General features: G+C 56.0%; 3 protein-coding genes across 3 annotated transcripts in view; 1 reads left to right on the forward strand and 2 right to left on the reverse strand.

Annotated features, from left to right (window-relative positions):
* Nucleotides 1-213: 213 nt before the first annotated feature.
* LOC126000887 (reticulophagy regulator 2-like) overlaps nucleotides 214-13398 on the reverse strand; it is a 545054-nt gene continuing 531869 nt past the window's right edge. Inside the window, exons 2-7 of the mRNA XM_049768058.1 lie at nucleotides 3171-3309; nucleotides 2795-2879; nucleotides 2395-2538; nucleotides 2190-2284; nucleotides 1963-2098; nucleotides 214-1562 (exon numbers count right to left, since the gene is read on the reverse strand). Coding sequence (XP_049624015.1) covers nucleotides 952-1562; nucleotides 1963-2098; nucleotides 2190-2284; nucleotides 2395-2538; nucleotides 2795-2813 — 1005 coding nt within the window. The 5' untranslated portion in view covers nucleotides 2814-2879; nucleotides 3171-3309 and the 3' untranslated portion in view covers nucleotides 214-951. The remainder of the gene's footprint in view (nucleotides 1563-1962; nucleotides 2099-2189; nucleotides 2285-2394; nucleotides 2539-2794; nucleotides 2880-3170; nucleotides 3310-13398) is intronic.
* RETREG2 (reticulophagy regulator family member 2) lies at nucleotides 3302-5515 on the reverse strand. The gene is made up of 4 exons (XM_049768060.1): nucleotides 5247-5515; nucleotides 4507-4613; nucleotides 3528-3652; nucleotides 3302-3428 (listed from the first exon to the last, which is right to left on the reverse strand). Exons 1-3 carry the CDS (start codon nucleotides 5435-5437, stop codon nucleotides 3618-3620), a joined length of 333 nt encoding a protein of 110 aa, XP_049624017.1. The 5' UTR covers nucleotides 5438-5515; the 3' UTR covers nucleotides 3302-3428; nucleotides 3528-3617.
* Nucleotides 7414-12946, forward strand: CNPPD1 (cyclin Pas1/PHO80 domain containing 1). Its single transcript, XM_049768038.1, has 8 exons — nucleotides 7414-7634; nucleotides 8078-8186; nucleotides 8852-8933; nucleotides 9078-9198; nucleotides 9293-9421; nucleotides 11043-11104; nucleotides 11407-11524; nucleotides 11775-12946. Exons 1-8 carry the CDS (start codon nucleotides 7566-7568, stop codon nucleotides 12309-12311), a joined length of 1227 nt encoding a protein of 408 aa, XP_049623995.1. The 5' UTR covers nucleotides 7414-7565; the 3' UTR covers nucleotides 12312-12946.

Raw genomic sequence — 13398 nt, forward strand, 5'->3', positions numbered from 1 at the left:
AGAACCATCGCTCCAGGTTCTATTGATTGGGAAAATGAGGCAGTTTCCTCCTGCATACATTTTATTCACACATGCTAAATCTCACTGGACACACCACACCGGTGAGGGAAAGATGGCTTCGAGCAAGTTCAGGTTGTCAGGAGAATCCTTGTCTGCAGCAGGGGCAGACAGAGGTGGCAGGGACGACAGAGCAGCTAGGACAGGCAGGTGGTGGCAGATCTAGCCAAGAGTCACTTTATTTTGCTGATACCTGTACAGATGCTCCCGACCCTTTCCTGACCCGGGTAGGTAGGTGGTTCCCACTACAGGTGGCCCAGAGGTGGTCTCCTTTCCCCCTAGTCTGGCTGACAGAGCCCTCTTTCTACTCAGGCCAAGTTCCTGCTGACACTTCAAGTGCCAAGGTCAAGCCAGAGAGTCCTACTCTCCATCTGGACCACACACACAAGAGGCTGGACTGAACTGGAAGGGCGCAAGGTAGAAGGTCCCAGGACACCAAGCTCGTAGTACTGGTCTGATGTGCCCTCATGGGGCCTGGTGGGAAGGAGGAGCTGACCAAGGACATGACACGGAGAGAGACAATAAAGTGCCTGATCTAAACACAAGGACAGAGCAGCACAGGTCCCTGAGGACAGGAGGAAGGCGGCAGGGGTTGAATGGAATGAGATATGAGGCAGGGAGGAAGTGCAGGCAGGGGATGGGGAAAGGACCTGCCTAGGCCTAGGCTTGTTCGTATCCCCGAACCCCAATGTCAAATGACTTTAAAAACTTAAAACCTGTCCCGGCGCAGCTGGTGCTCCTGGCCTGGCACAGCAGGCTGCAGTGGGATGAGTTTCAGGTGGCAGCCAGCATGCCTCCCACCCCCCAGTGGCAGGGAGAAGAGGAAGCTGGAAGCTAGAATCTGCTAGCTAGGAAGCCCCCATGATGACTGCCTGCAGCTTCTTTGCCCACGGCTCATGGCTTGGCCTTGGCCGGAGACTCTTGGTCTGACTGTGCCGGGGCTGGGGTGGGAGGCCCTGGGGTTTCAGAGGGTTCCACGGAGGTCTGTGGACCCAGACCCAAGCCCAGCTCCGCATTCAACTGCTCCAGCTCCCCCTGATCCAGCAACTCGAAGTCTTCGGTGGCAAGTGCCTCCTCTTCCTCAGGGGTGGTAGGGGGCTGAGGTGAGTCCTGGGGAGGGGGCGGGGGCACAGCTGGGGATGCTGCCAGGTCACTTCCAGTCAGGCCAAGGAGGGGTGATAGGGAGCTGGGCTCTGTGGGAAGGTCATCACTTGGGGCCTCAGGCCTCAGCGTCTCCACAGGCACCCCAGGAGAGAGCTGTGTGTCGCCAGAGGCTGCACCTGCCCCGTTGAAGTGTGTGTTCACAAAGTGGAGTGGGGACGAGAGCCGGAGCAAGGTTTCCTGGGCCACCGGGGCCTCTGTCTCTGAGTCCAGGGCTCGCTTTGACAGGGCCTGAGGGGGACCCAGCAGGTCTCCAGGGGGGGTAAGTTCAGGCTCCTCCCCCTCTCCTAGCTCACGGCTCAGGGCCTCCTCGGGCTCGCTCGGCAAGCTCTGCTGGTCCAAATCTATGCAGAGAAGGGCAGTGAGGAACAGGCCTCAGCACTCAAACCACCCCCAGGGCCCAAGGGTTCAGCGAAACCATAAAGGCAAGAAGTAGGGCTAGGCCTCCCTTAGTCTTATTTTTTTCTGGGGAGAAAAGCACATTCAGTGATGCTCAGGGGTTATTCCTGGCTTTGTACTCAGGAATTACTTCTGGCAGTGCTCAGGGGATCATATGGGATGCTGAGGATTGAATCCGGGTTGGCTATATTCAGGGCAAGGGTCCTCCCCACTGTACTACCCTCCCAGCTATACTATCTTGCTTGCCCCCAGGGGGTTTGGTTTTTCAGAAATGGAGGGAGAGGAGTGGTTTCCCTAGAATCAGAATCACCCCAGAGTGAAGGGAGGGGCTGGGAACTCACATACCCTCTGAGACATCGGTCAACTGTGGTGTAGTGGCCCGGGACACAGAGAAGCCACCACTCTCTAAGATTGAAGCCTCTTCATCTGACAACTCCGAGTCGGTGATAGCCAAGGCCAACGCTGTCTTCTTCACATCCACCTGTAGAGGCAAGGTGCAGGGGGTAAGGGGCCGAGCCCCTTGAGATAGGGGCTGCTGCAGAGCAGAGGTCACCCATCTCCCCCTGGCTCACCACTGGTGAGAAGCCAGCCAACTCTGCTTCGCTCTCACTCTCCGTCTCTGCCAGCTGCTCTTCCCCACCTGGGGGTGAGGTCTTCCCTGACCGCTCTAAAGGAGCAAGAGTGGGGGAGGCAATGATGCAATAGGGGTAGTGGGAGGGGGTACAGCCAGGATGGCAGCACAGGCCCCCCCCTGCTCCAGGCTGGGGTACTCCTTACTTCTCTTGTCATGTTTATGGTGCAGGGCGTCGGCCTCTGCTTTCATGCTGTAGTCCAGCTGCATCAGGAGGGGTTCAAGGCGTGTGTACATGCGCTGGATGAGCTCATGGTAGACCACCAGAGGCCAGAGCAGGATGCTGAGCACTGAGGAGAAAGCACCCATTCAGAAACTGCTCCCTGTCCTATAGCCTGTCTCCAACTTCTAGGCAGAAGGGGGCGGGGGGACTGGCAGCTTCCTAAGCTATGCCAACCGCTTCCTGGATTGACTCTCAGCTTGCAACAGCTCTGGACAGACCCCCAAGAGAGGTTACTGTACAGAGCAGCAGCCTTCCTCTGGATTAGACCAGAAAGGGGGAACAAGAAGGGGCTCTGAGAAGGGAAGGGAAGGTCCCCAACTCACAGACAATGTAGGAGATCATAATGCCAGGAACATAGTGGCCCAGCACTGCCAGCACGGCACAGCCAGAGCAGACACGGGCGCAGAACTGCAGGGAAAAGCAGGAGGTGGTCTCAGACGAGCAGAGCAGGGGGCTCAGAGAGATCCCACTTGTGGATGTGAATCACTCCCACTCCTGGGGATGAAGCAGGCTTGTACAGAGCATGCAAGCCAAATCCAATGGCATAGAAAATGGGTACCACATGGGGTCAAGAGAGCAGAGGTAGGATCCCACCAGGAACCAGCCCCGGGGAAACAACAGCCAGAGGTGGTGGCGGCTGCAGGGAGCAGCACCCATTCCCTTGCTTCTCCTCCCCGAAGATCTAGCATAGGAGGTCACCTGAGCTGGGTTCTGCCTCTTGTACTGCAGCAGTTCCTGCAGGTGAATCTGGAAGGTGAGCCAGCTCTCAGCCAGGTATCTGCACAGCTCGGGCACACTCAGCAGGTGCGGCCGGGCGCCTGACCCTGCACCCTCGCTGGGGAGACATGATAGAACCACTGGAGATTTTGGCTGCCAGCTCGGAGAACGCCACTGATAACCCTTATATTTGTGGGTAGTCCCACATCCCCGAGGAACCCTGAGTAGCCACATTCCCAGCTCCCTACCAGGCGTGGGTACAACTCCTCCACAGACCCCTGAATGCACCCCCCCCAGTTCACCAAGATGAGTTCATCATGGAGGTCTGCACCTACAGACTGCCCCATGCTGCGCTGCCCTCATGCCTATCCTCCCCTTGTATGAGACAAGTTCAAGGCTTGGGTATTTGTCCTCACATGAGGCCTGCACTCACCTGTCTGAGTGTGGTTCCTCTGGGGATGATGCTATAGAGAGAACCATGGGTCAGGCTGTTTGTTAAGTGAAACAAACCCAACCCCAACCCCAATGCTGAAACTAAGACCCTCCTTGCACTCTCTTCCTTTCTGCAGCTGCCAAAAAAGTGGACGCATGAAATGGCCACTTGTGTTTGTATCCTGTGTCAGCCACTCCTTGTCAAACCAGGAACCTCACAGGAACAGCATCTGGTAGCTCCGAAGGGTTTATTAAATAAAGGAACATGGGATGGGGATGGAGCAACAGTACAGCAGGCAGGGCACTTGCTTTGCATGCTGCACACCTGAGCTCCATCCTGGCACCCCATATGGTCCCCTGAGCATGCCAGGAATGGCCCCTAAGTGCTGAGCATCAACAAAGTGACCCCAAGAACTAGTAAAATTGTATATTTTATATACACGTGTACATATACATACATACATACATGTATAGGAGCGAGTTCAAGAAGAACTGATTCTGGTCTAGGCCTTGCAGGTGGCCTGTCATGCATGAGGTCCAACCCGAGTCACTTAACACCTATTAACCCATGTCAACTTCCCCTCCCTCTGACACGAAAGAGGAGATCGAGTGACTTAAAAGGCTTGCCACACACGGGGAGGGGCTGACAGCGCCTGTGCACTCCCACAATCGCAGCACAGCACAGCACAGCACACAATCCGGGCTCCACTCCTTCCTTCAGAGACAGACAGGGGCAGCGCTCCTACTCGCGTGTGGACCGCACGCGAGGTGTCCTCTACTCTACCTACGAGGCCTGTGGCCCTCTGCAAACTCCCCAGGCCCGCCTCCAACCAACGTGGGTGGGCTGGAAGAGTGCGTGCAAACAGCACCAGTGCAGTGCACCCACCTGAGACGTCCGGGAAGAAGCGCGGCTGCCAGAGATCCAGTAGAAAATAGGCTAACAGGGAGATGCAGAGCAGGAAAATGGGCCGGAGGGACGACGATGACAGCAACCTTGGGGGTGGAACAAGAGAGAAAGAGGCCCAGGGGTGGTGAAGTGTGTGTGTGTGTGTGTATGCTTGGCTGGGCTTTGTGTGTGTGTGTTTGGTATGTGTGTGCCTGGTGTGCTTGCCTGGGCTTGGGCCCAGGGTGCTGAGGGGTGTGTGTGTGTGTGTGTGTGTGTGGCCCAGGGGTGGTGAAGTGTGTGTGTGTGTGTGTATGCTTGGCTGGGCTTTGTGTGTGTGTGTTTGGTATGTGTGTGCCTGGTGTGCTTGCCTGGGCTTGGGCCCAGGGTGCTGAGGGGTGTGTGTGTGTGTGTGTGTGTGTGTGTGTGTGTGTGTGTGTGTGTGTGTGTGCTCCAGGCCCCAAGGCGTTAGGGGGTGGGGGTGGCCCCAGGGATGGTGATGGCGATGGTGATGGTGTGTGTGTGTCTGTCTGTCTGGGCTTGGGGGTTGTTGTGTGTGTCTGGGCTCGAGGCTCCAAGGCATTAGGGAGTGGGGGTGCCTGTGGCCAGCTCCAGCAAGAGGCCAGACTCGAGCAGGAAAAGCAGATGACGCTGGGGGCATGCATCATGGGGGCCCATCACCTTGCCCCCACAACACCCTACCTGCCCCCTCCTCCGTGCCCTCCCCCGAGGCCGTTACCAACCAGAAGAGGCCATTGAGCGCGGCGGCCGTGAAGAGGCTGTGCAGAGGCTTCTCCCACACCAGCAGCCGTTGCACCGCCGCCAGCGCCGCCTCCCAGCCGCGGAGACGCAGCCAGAGCGCCGAGGCCAGGCGCCCCACCGCCTCGGCCGTGGCCGCCTCCTCCTCCGAGGCCTCGCCCGCCGCCTCCCCCATGCCCAGGCCCAGGCTCAGCCCCAGGCCCGGGCCGAGGCTCAGGCCCGGCAGCCCCGCGCCCGCAGCGCCGCCGCTCGCCATCGCCGGGGCCACCCCGCGCCGCAGGCCCAGCCCCAGCCCCCGCCGCAGCCCGGAGCCCGCGCCCGAGCCAGGGCAGCGCCGCCGCCGCCGGGGGGCGCGTCGGGCGGAAGGGGGCGCAACGCCCGCGGGAGACGCTTGGCCGCCGCCGCCGCCCCCGCCGCCGCCGAGGGGGCGTCACGTGACGGCGCGGCCGCCCAGAGCGTCACGTGACTCCGCCGACCGTTCTGCGCCTGCGCTCTGGCAAGGATCACTCACTCCCGCCCTGGACCAAGCTCTTGCTGCTGCTGCTGGTGCTGCTGGCGCAGGTTGTTCTTCTTCCTGGGCCCAGCTCGTGATCTAGAGGCAGCGACCTGGGCTGTCAGTCGCCTTCTGCGCGCTGCTGGTCGGACGCCTGGCTCTTCGTTGCCCTGTTTCCCCCGGCCACTCTCTTTTTCTCTCAGTTGATTGCTAGGCCTGGGGGGAATCGATTGTTGGCCCCGTCTACCTGAGGGGCAACCGAGTTGGTTCTCTATTCCCGGGGAGCATCCGCTTCTGCTCTCTGCTAGCAGGGCGGGACCGGCCTCCCTCATGACTCAACCGTCTTTAAAGTATTTGGGCCTCCCACTTCCCGCCCCTTGGAGAATAAACAAAACAAGCCGCGCATGACTCGACACCCTTAAAAAAAAAACAACCCTCCCGTGCGACTCTCTTCTAACCCCATCTTATTTTTATTTCTGTAAACTTAAGCTCTCATCCACCTGACAATTCTTTGCAAGCTCTAGATGCTCCCAACAGGACAAGAGGGGGTTCAGGGAGTGAGATGAAAAGCCAAGTCTTGTTCTGGTGCCGGTTTTCCCTCTCCTTCTTCCATCCCTCACTCCTGGATGTTGACTTCATGAAAGGAAAGGAGGCTCACCACATACCAGACGCCCCACATTCCTCCCCTGAGACCATTTCGGGCCTGCACGGAGGCTTCCAAACGCGCGCGCCCTTTTCATTAGGCTGAAGGGTCAGGCTGCTTCTCCTACAAGGAAGGTACAGGGCGAAAAATTGACGTCTGCTTTCCCAGCTGATTTGCTGTGTGTGTGTGGAGAAAACAAGGGGGACCAAGCGCTCTACATCTTTATTTTTTAAATTAATTTATTTAAAGAAAATGCGGGCCCGGAGAGATAGCACAGCGGCGTTTGCCTTGCAAGCAGCCGATCCAGGACCAAAGGTGGTTGGTTCGAATCCCGGTGTCCCATATGGTCCCCCGTGCCTGCCAGGAGCTATTTCTGAGCAGACAGCCAGGAGTAACCCCTGAGCACCGCCGGGTGTGACCCAAAAACAAACAAACAAACAAACAAAAACAAACAAAAAAGAAAATGCATTACATAGTTGACATAACTGATAATACATTTTTAGGGAGACCAAAAACAACATTTTTTAAAATAGAAAATTGAAAGAAAAACTAAAGAGATGGAAGAGAAAAGGAAAGACTATTTTTGAAAATGATTGACTCAATGAATTCACAACACATCTTTATGTTTTGTTTTGTTCGCATTAAGCTCTGCTTCGCTGCGAAAAGGCCAAGTCGGGCTCCCCTAGGACTTGGCCTCTTTTATTTTTCACCCAGGGCACCGTGCACTGAGCCAGCAATGACATGCCCGGGTTGTGCTTCTGCTTCTGCTTCTTGCCCCGTGGTCCAGCAGCAGGAAATGCGGGGCGTGGAGTCGCGGTTACACCCCGCGGCTAGTCAACGCGGGTGGACGCGCGGGGCAGCACTAGCAAGGGGCGCACCTGGGGAGCGGAGGTGAGAGCACCCCGGAGCTTCGGCGATCTCCTCCCCAAAGCCGGCACCCGGGCCCGGAGCTCCGCCCGGGGCGGAAGAGGAAGAAGCCAGCGCCAGCCGGCCCTGGGCTCCGCCCGTCGCCTTCTGCGCGCGGGGCGGGGGCCCGCACGGGTTCAGGGTTCGGGCGGCGGCTGCCAGGCAGGCAGGCAGGTGGATCGGCGGGCACCGACGGCTTCCCGCGCCCCTCACACCTGCTCCCTTCCTTCCCACTTCGGCAGGGTAGCGATCGGCAGCGCGATGGACCTGGCCGGACTCCTGGTGGACGAGGAAGGCACCTTCTCGCTCACTGGCTTCCAGGACTTCTCGGTGAGCTTGCCCGGCCCGCCCCCTCTCCGATTCCTGGGTCCTCCTGGAGCGTGGGGATCCCTTCTTTCGCCTCCCGGGGTCTGAGCGGTGATCCAGGGCTGGTTGGGTGTTGGCACTGCCGGGTGGCAGGCGCTCCAACCGTGCCTACTCGAGGCCCTGGCTGCCTGGGCCCTAAGGGACAGCTACAGGGTGCAAGAATGGGGTTTGGGGTAGTGGTGGCCGGCTAAAGTCCTTCTTACCCTTTTCTGACAACCACTCCCCCCTAGCCTCTTCGGGGGAAGTGTTGGCCTCCCTCCCAAAAAGTGTCCCTTTTTGCCAAACAATCATTCAGGGAATGTGAGGCTGAGTGGAAGCTGACCTGAAGCCACATATCTTGCCCCCACTCTCAGCCCCATCACTCTTCCTTGCCCTTCACCCACCCTCCACCATCCTCCTGTGTTCAGTTCCTACCAGGCCACCAGAAGCTGAGTGCCCGCCTCCGCCGGAGACTCTATTATGGCTGGGATTGGGAAGGCGAGTGTAGCCTGGAGGAGCTCTCCAGCCCCGTGGCAGGTCAGTCCACCTGGTGTGCCCCACAGTGAGATGCACATAGTTGGGGTAGTCGTGCTTAATAATAATGAAACTACTTCAGGTGCCCCCCACCAGTCACTTGGGTACTTGGTGTAAGGCCGGGCGGGGTGCCTATTGACTTCCTTTTTCTGTTTTCCAAGCCTAAATGGATTTTAAAAATAGCTATTTGGTCTTACAAATCCCCATAGTTTTGATTGATTTGGATGCCTGGAGTTTTTTTTTCCAAATATTCATCCTGTTTCCAAGCCAACCGGGCTTGAATATTTTCTCTTCTGCAGAACAAGCCTGGGAAAACAAAGATGTTGAAAAGAGCTGAAATTCAGCCTGGGAATGGGTGGGGGGCAAATCCAGTGTCTGTTTTGTTACTGTCCTATTTGCACCCAGACCAGACCAAGGGTGTAGGCTGGAAGTTTCTACCCAGAGCAGTGGAGAGGTGTGTGTGTGTGTGTGTGTGTGTGTGTGTGTGTGTGGAAACTGGAGGGGATGGGTTATTATTTGCTCACTGTCTCTCTCCCACGTGTGTGTGTAGGTTTGTGTGTGTGTGTGTGTGTGTGTGTGTGTGTGTGTGTGTGTGTGTGTGTGTAGAAACTGGAGGGGATGGGTTATTATTTGCTCACTGCCTCTCTCCCACCTCCCATACTTCCTAGACATTGCTGTGGAGCTACTCCAGAAGGCCGCCCCCAGCCCTATTCGCCGTCTCCAGAAGAAATATGTAGCTCATGTGTCCCGGTGAGTGTGGAATTGAGAGGCTGAGGGTGAGAGAGAGGAAAAAAATGGCTACCCCCCAAAAGATGATGTAAAGACTCGGGCGAGAGCATCATCCGAGGTAGGGGAGCAGGCAAACCTCAGGGTTTAATTATTGCCTTCCCCCAGAGAAGCGTGCATCTCCCCGTGTGCCATGATGTTGGCTCTGGTATATATCGAGCGGCTCCGCCACCGGAATCCGGACTACCTGCAGCACGTATCCTCCTCCGACCTGTTTCTGATCTCTATGGTGAGATTTTTTCCCTCCTTCCAGCTCCCTTGCTGCCGGGCACCCACACAGCCAGAATTGCCCACACCACCTCTGGCTCATCTCTCCCCTGCAGATGGTGGCCAGCAAGTACCTCTATGATGAAGGGGAGGAGGAAGAAGTCTTCAACGATGAATGGGGCGCTGCAGGCGGTGTGGCAGTACCCACACTCAATGCCCTGGAACGGGGTTTCCTGAGTGCCATAGTGAGAGGCTGTTTGTTCTGTTTGGTTGGTTGGTTGGTATGGGTTTTGAGCCACATCCGGCAGTGCTCAGGGGTTACTTCTGACTATGCACTTAGAAATTACTCCTGACAGGGTTCGTGGGATCATATGGGATGCTACGGTTGAACCAGGGATGGCTGCATGCAAAGCAAACAAATGTCCTACTCGCTGTACTATTGCTCTGACCCAAGTTGTTTGTTCTCTCTGGATGTTGTCGTGCATTGTCATTTTTTGGCATTTTGACAATCTCCAATAGTGTTCAGTGCTTACCCCCTTGCCTTACTCTCAGGGATCACTTCTGGCAGGTCTCAGGGGTGTTGGGATGCCAGGGAACCCATGCAAGGCCAGCCAATTACCTTACCCACTACACTAAATTTCTTTCTTTTTTCCCTTAATTTTGGTTTTTGGGCCACACCTGGTGGTGCTGAGGGGTTACTCCTGACTCTGCGGTCAGAAATTGCTCCTGGCAAGCTCGGGGGACCATATGGGATGTCAGGATTCGAACCCAGGTCTGTTCTGGATCAGCTGCATGCAAGGCAAACGCCCTACTGCTGTGCTATCTCTCTGAACCAAATTTCAAACTCCTCTGGCCTGTCTTTTTTTTTTTTTTCCTGGATTTTTCTTTTTTGGATCATACCCAGCTGCGCTCAGGAGTTATTCCTGGCTCTGTGCTCAGAAATTGCTCCTGGCAGGCTAGGGGACTATATGGAATGCCAGGAATCAAACCCGGGTTCATCTTTGGGTCTGCCACATGCAAGGCAAACGACCTACCGCTGTGCTATCACTCTGGTTCTCTGGACTGTCTTTATGCTTTTTTCAGGCTTTTAGTATGTTTGTTTTGGGCCACACCCAGCAGCATTCAGGGGATACTCATTGCTCTGCACTCATATCTCTCCAGGCAGGCTTGGGGGACCATATGGAATGCTGGGAATTGAACCCAAGTCTGCCCTGGGTCAGCCACGTTCAAGGCAAACACCCTACTGCTGTGCTATCTCTTCGGCCCTTTGTTTTTCTTTTTACTTAACTTTTGGTTTCTGGGACATATTCAAAGTAGTGTTTGGGGCAATTTCCAGCAACCTCAGGAGGACCATGTGACTCCAATGAACTAAGCAAACTCTGTGCTCCAGCCCTTTGAACTAATTCCCTGGCTTTGCCCTTGTTTGACCTTTTGTCTCTCCTTTTTCATTTTTGATTTTTCATTTCTCCTGCCTGTCCTCTTCTTTGCTTGTGAGTTGCTCCCTCTTTGGACCTTCCTGCTCAGTCATAATCGTTGGAGGTAGGGGATTTTGTCCTGGCATGGTGAGACTGGGAAGGGAGCACTCCCACCTCCAAGGTCATGCATTGTTTACTGTTGGGATCTATTGGTTTGCTCCCAGACTGCCTGCACCCTCAGAGCTGGGTTCTCTGTGGCCATGGGTTACTGCCTCCCCCTCCCCCCCATCTCCCTTTATTTCCCCTTTCTCTTTTCTCTATTTAACCTTAAGGAGGATGATAGTTTCAGAGCAGGTCACTGTAAGACATAGCAAGTGGTGGCTGCTGCTTCCAGGGCTGGCCAGTAGCTGGGGCCCCTTACTGAGCTTAGGGACATTCTCTTCCTTTATAGGATTGGCGTCTCTACACTGACCCACGGGATATCTTTGAGGTGCTGAATTGGCTGGAAGGCTGGTAGGTTATTGGAACATGAATGGGACTGGTGGGCAAACAGGGACACTTGAAGGTTTGTGGGATGGGGGAAGAGGACCAGGGAATGAGAATTGCCCAAGGCAGAAACTCTTAAGACCTCTGTGTGCCTTGGAAAGTAGGGGAAGGTGGTTTCTGATCCAATCCTGGGTGTCACCCTCAGTGTTTGGTTCCACCCAGCACAGATATGGCCTATGCTGTGGAACCAGCTGGTCTGCTCCCTTTTGGGTGCTCCAAGAAGGAAGGGTGACAGGGGCCCTGTCTCTCTCTTTCTCCCCTGCCCACAGTGTGGCTGAGCAGCAGGGCCTTCGGCGTGGCTGGTACACCTACACGGACCTCAGTGTGCTACTGGAGCGGCCGGCTTGGCAGCAGACCCTGGGAGCCCTGTGCCAGCATCTGGCAAAGGTGATTGAGGCTCAGGAGAAGCCCCAAAACTGATCCTGCAGGGTGGGCTAGGGTGGGGCAAACATAGCAGCTAGGAAGATGAGGTTGGGGAATAGGTGGTGACAGAGTGAACTTGAACACAAGTTTCTAGATCAGGGTGGGGTTGTGGAGGGCAAAATATTCAAAGGATCAGAAGTGGGTCAGGGAAGGGTTTGGGGGAAGGACACCTAGGCACAAATGTCTCTCTCTCTCTCTTTCTCCCTCTCTCCAGCTGTCCTGCTTGTTGGCTGTAGCCTATGTGAGCAGTGTGGCCCTGACTGTGGCATCTGTGGCTGTGATCCACCAGTCCCTGGGAATGTCTTGCAGCCCTCCCCCTGGGTCTCCAGACCTTGGACTGGCCTCTGGATGCCTCCAAAAGCCTTGCACCCGCTCTCACGTGCCACAGTGCCTGCTGCCTCCTGCCAACATCTCCGGTGGCACAGACAGGCTGCGCTCCCTCTGGGGCAATCTTCTGGCCTCCCCAACACCCCCGCCCCAGCCTCCCCCTGACCCATCCATACCATCGACCCTGCTCCCTAGCTGTCCCCTTTGTCAGAAATTTCAGAGAAAGTCCCCAACCTGTCGTGCCTGCCATTCTTCAAACCATACGGCTCCCACAGAGCCCCCAATGCCTTCGGCCCACCCACGGGGCCTGGCACATGCCTGGCCCTGGAGCCCCATGCCCCCCCTGCTGCCCCCACCCCAGCAGTGCTCCCTGTTCAGCCTGATGGAATTGGCCCGTCTCAGGTCCTTCATTTTCCCTGGCTAGGAAGGGTGCAGGGGACTGTGTCAGGAGGATGGGGGGGCCTAGGAACTTGAAGGGCAAAGCTTGGCTTCAGCCCAGCCTGTCTCTGGCCTCCCAGGTGATTACGAGGTGCTGGGTCTGACCTGATGGGCTCTCTGTTCGATCCTGGGGTTTGGTCCTTTGAGGTCAGGGCAATGATGGTGGTAGGAAGCTTCAGCATTGGGGGTCCAAGGCAGCCATCACAGATAATGAAAGACCCCCATCCCCAATTTCTTTACCTCCCCTGGGCTCTTTTGTGAAGTTTTGCTTTTGAATTTTCTGAGATTAAAAGGTAGAGTGGGGTGTGGGAGAAGTGTGGGGAGGGATCAGAGGCGTTGGTGGCTCTTGGTGAGGTCCCTGCAGCAGGAGAGCTAGCAGGGACTGATGGGGCCAATGATGGTGGGGCCTCACGGGCCCCCGTGGGATAGTGTAGCAGAGCTAGGGCCACAGGGACCTTTGCCCCACTGCCTTTTCTTCTACCTGCCCCCAGGCTTCCTCCTAGCTCTTCTGTTTGGGGGTCTTTGCAGGGTACGGTTCTCCTTACAGGCCTCTCTGGCCACTGCTTTGTATCTGGGTTTTTTCACGCTTTTGTAGAACAGGTTTCAATAAACATTTTCGGTTGCATGGTCTGGTCTCTTCTGTGCCACCTCTTCCAAGAATATTCTTTTCACCTGCCTTTAATCCTCTACTCCATTGTTCTCCTAGCTTGTCACTTGTCATTTTAGCCCCATTTCTGAACTTCAGCTGATCTACTTCCAACCTTGCTCCAAGCACCCTGGTGCCAATGGCACTCAGCTGTGTACCTTGGACACATGTGGTGATTGTCCTGTGCCCAGGTTTGACCCTGAGGATCATGTGTTCTGGGTGAGAAACTGCCCATGGGTCATGGAGAGGTCCAAGGCTCATGTCCAGCTGAGCTGATGATCCAAGAACAAGGTTTGAGGACACCTCTCTTGGCTTGACTTCCTCACTCTATTCAGTGCTGTTACTAGCAGGTCAGATTAGAGGAGAAGGAAGCTGCAAGGTTTGGGGCTTGTGTAAATGATCCACAGGGGAGGTATTTCCCCCTACA

Source organism: Suncus etruscus, chromosome 2 (genome assembly GCF_024139225.1).
Source record: "Suncus etruscus isolate mSunEtr1 chromosome 2, mSunEtr1.pri.cur, whole genome shotgun sequence".
In the NCBI taxonomy this organism is placed as follows: domain Eukaryota; kingdom Metazoa; phylum Chordata; class Mammalia; order Eulipotyphla; family Soricidae; genus Suncus; species Suncus etruscus.

Coding starts and splice junctions, on each gene's coding strand:
- CNPPD1 (XM_049768038.1), top strand. CDS start 7,566: ATGGACCTGGCCGGACTCCTGGTGGACGAGGAAGGCACCTTCTCGCTC. Junction 8,187..8,851: donor GCTCTCCAGCCCCGTGGCAG/GTCAGTCCACCT, acceptor CATACTTCCTAG/ACATTGCTGTGGAGCTACTC. Junction 9,422..11,042: donor GGGGTTTCCTGAGTGCCATA/GTGAGAGGCTGT, acceptor CTTCCTTTATAG/GATTGGCGTCTCTACACTGA.
- RETREG2 (XM_049768060.1), bottom strand. CDS start 5,437: ATGGGGGAGGCGGCGGGCGAGGCCTCGGAGGAGGAGGCGGCCACGGCC. Junction 4,614..5,246: donor GCGCTCAATGGCCTCTTCTG/GTTGGTAACGGC, acceptor TCCACCCCCAAG/GTTGCTGTCATCGTCGTCCC. Junction 3,653..4,506: donor CTTCTTCCCGGACGTCTCAG/GTGGGTGCACTG, acceptor TTCTCTCTATAG/CATCATCCCCAGAGGAACCA.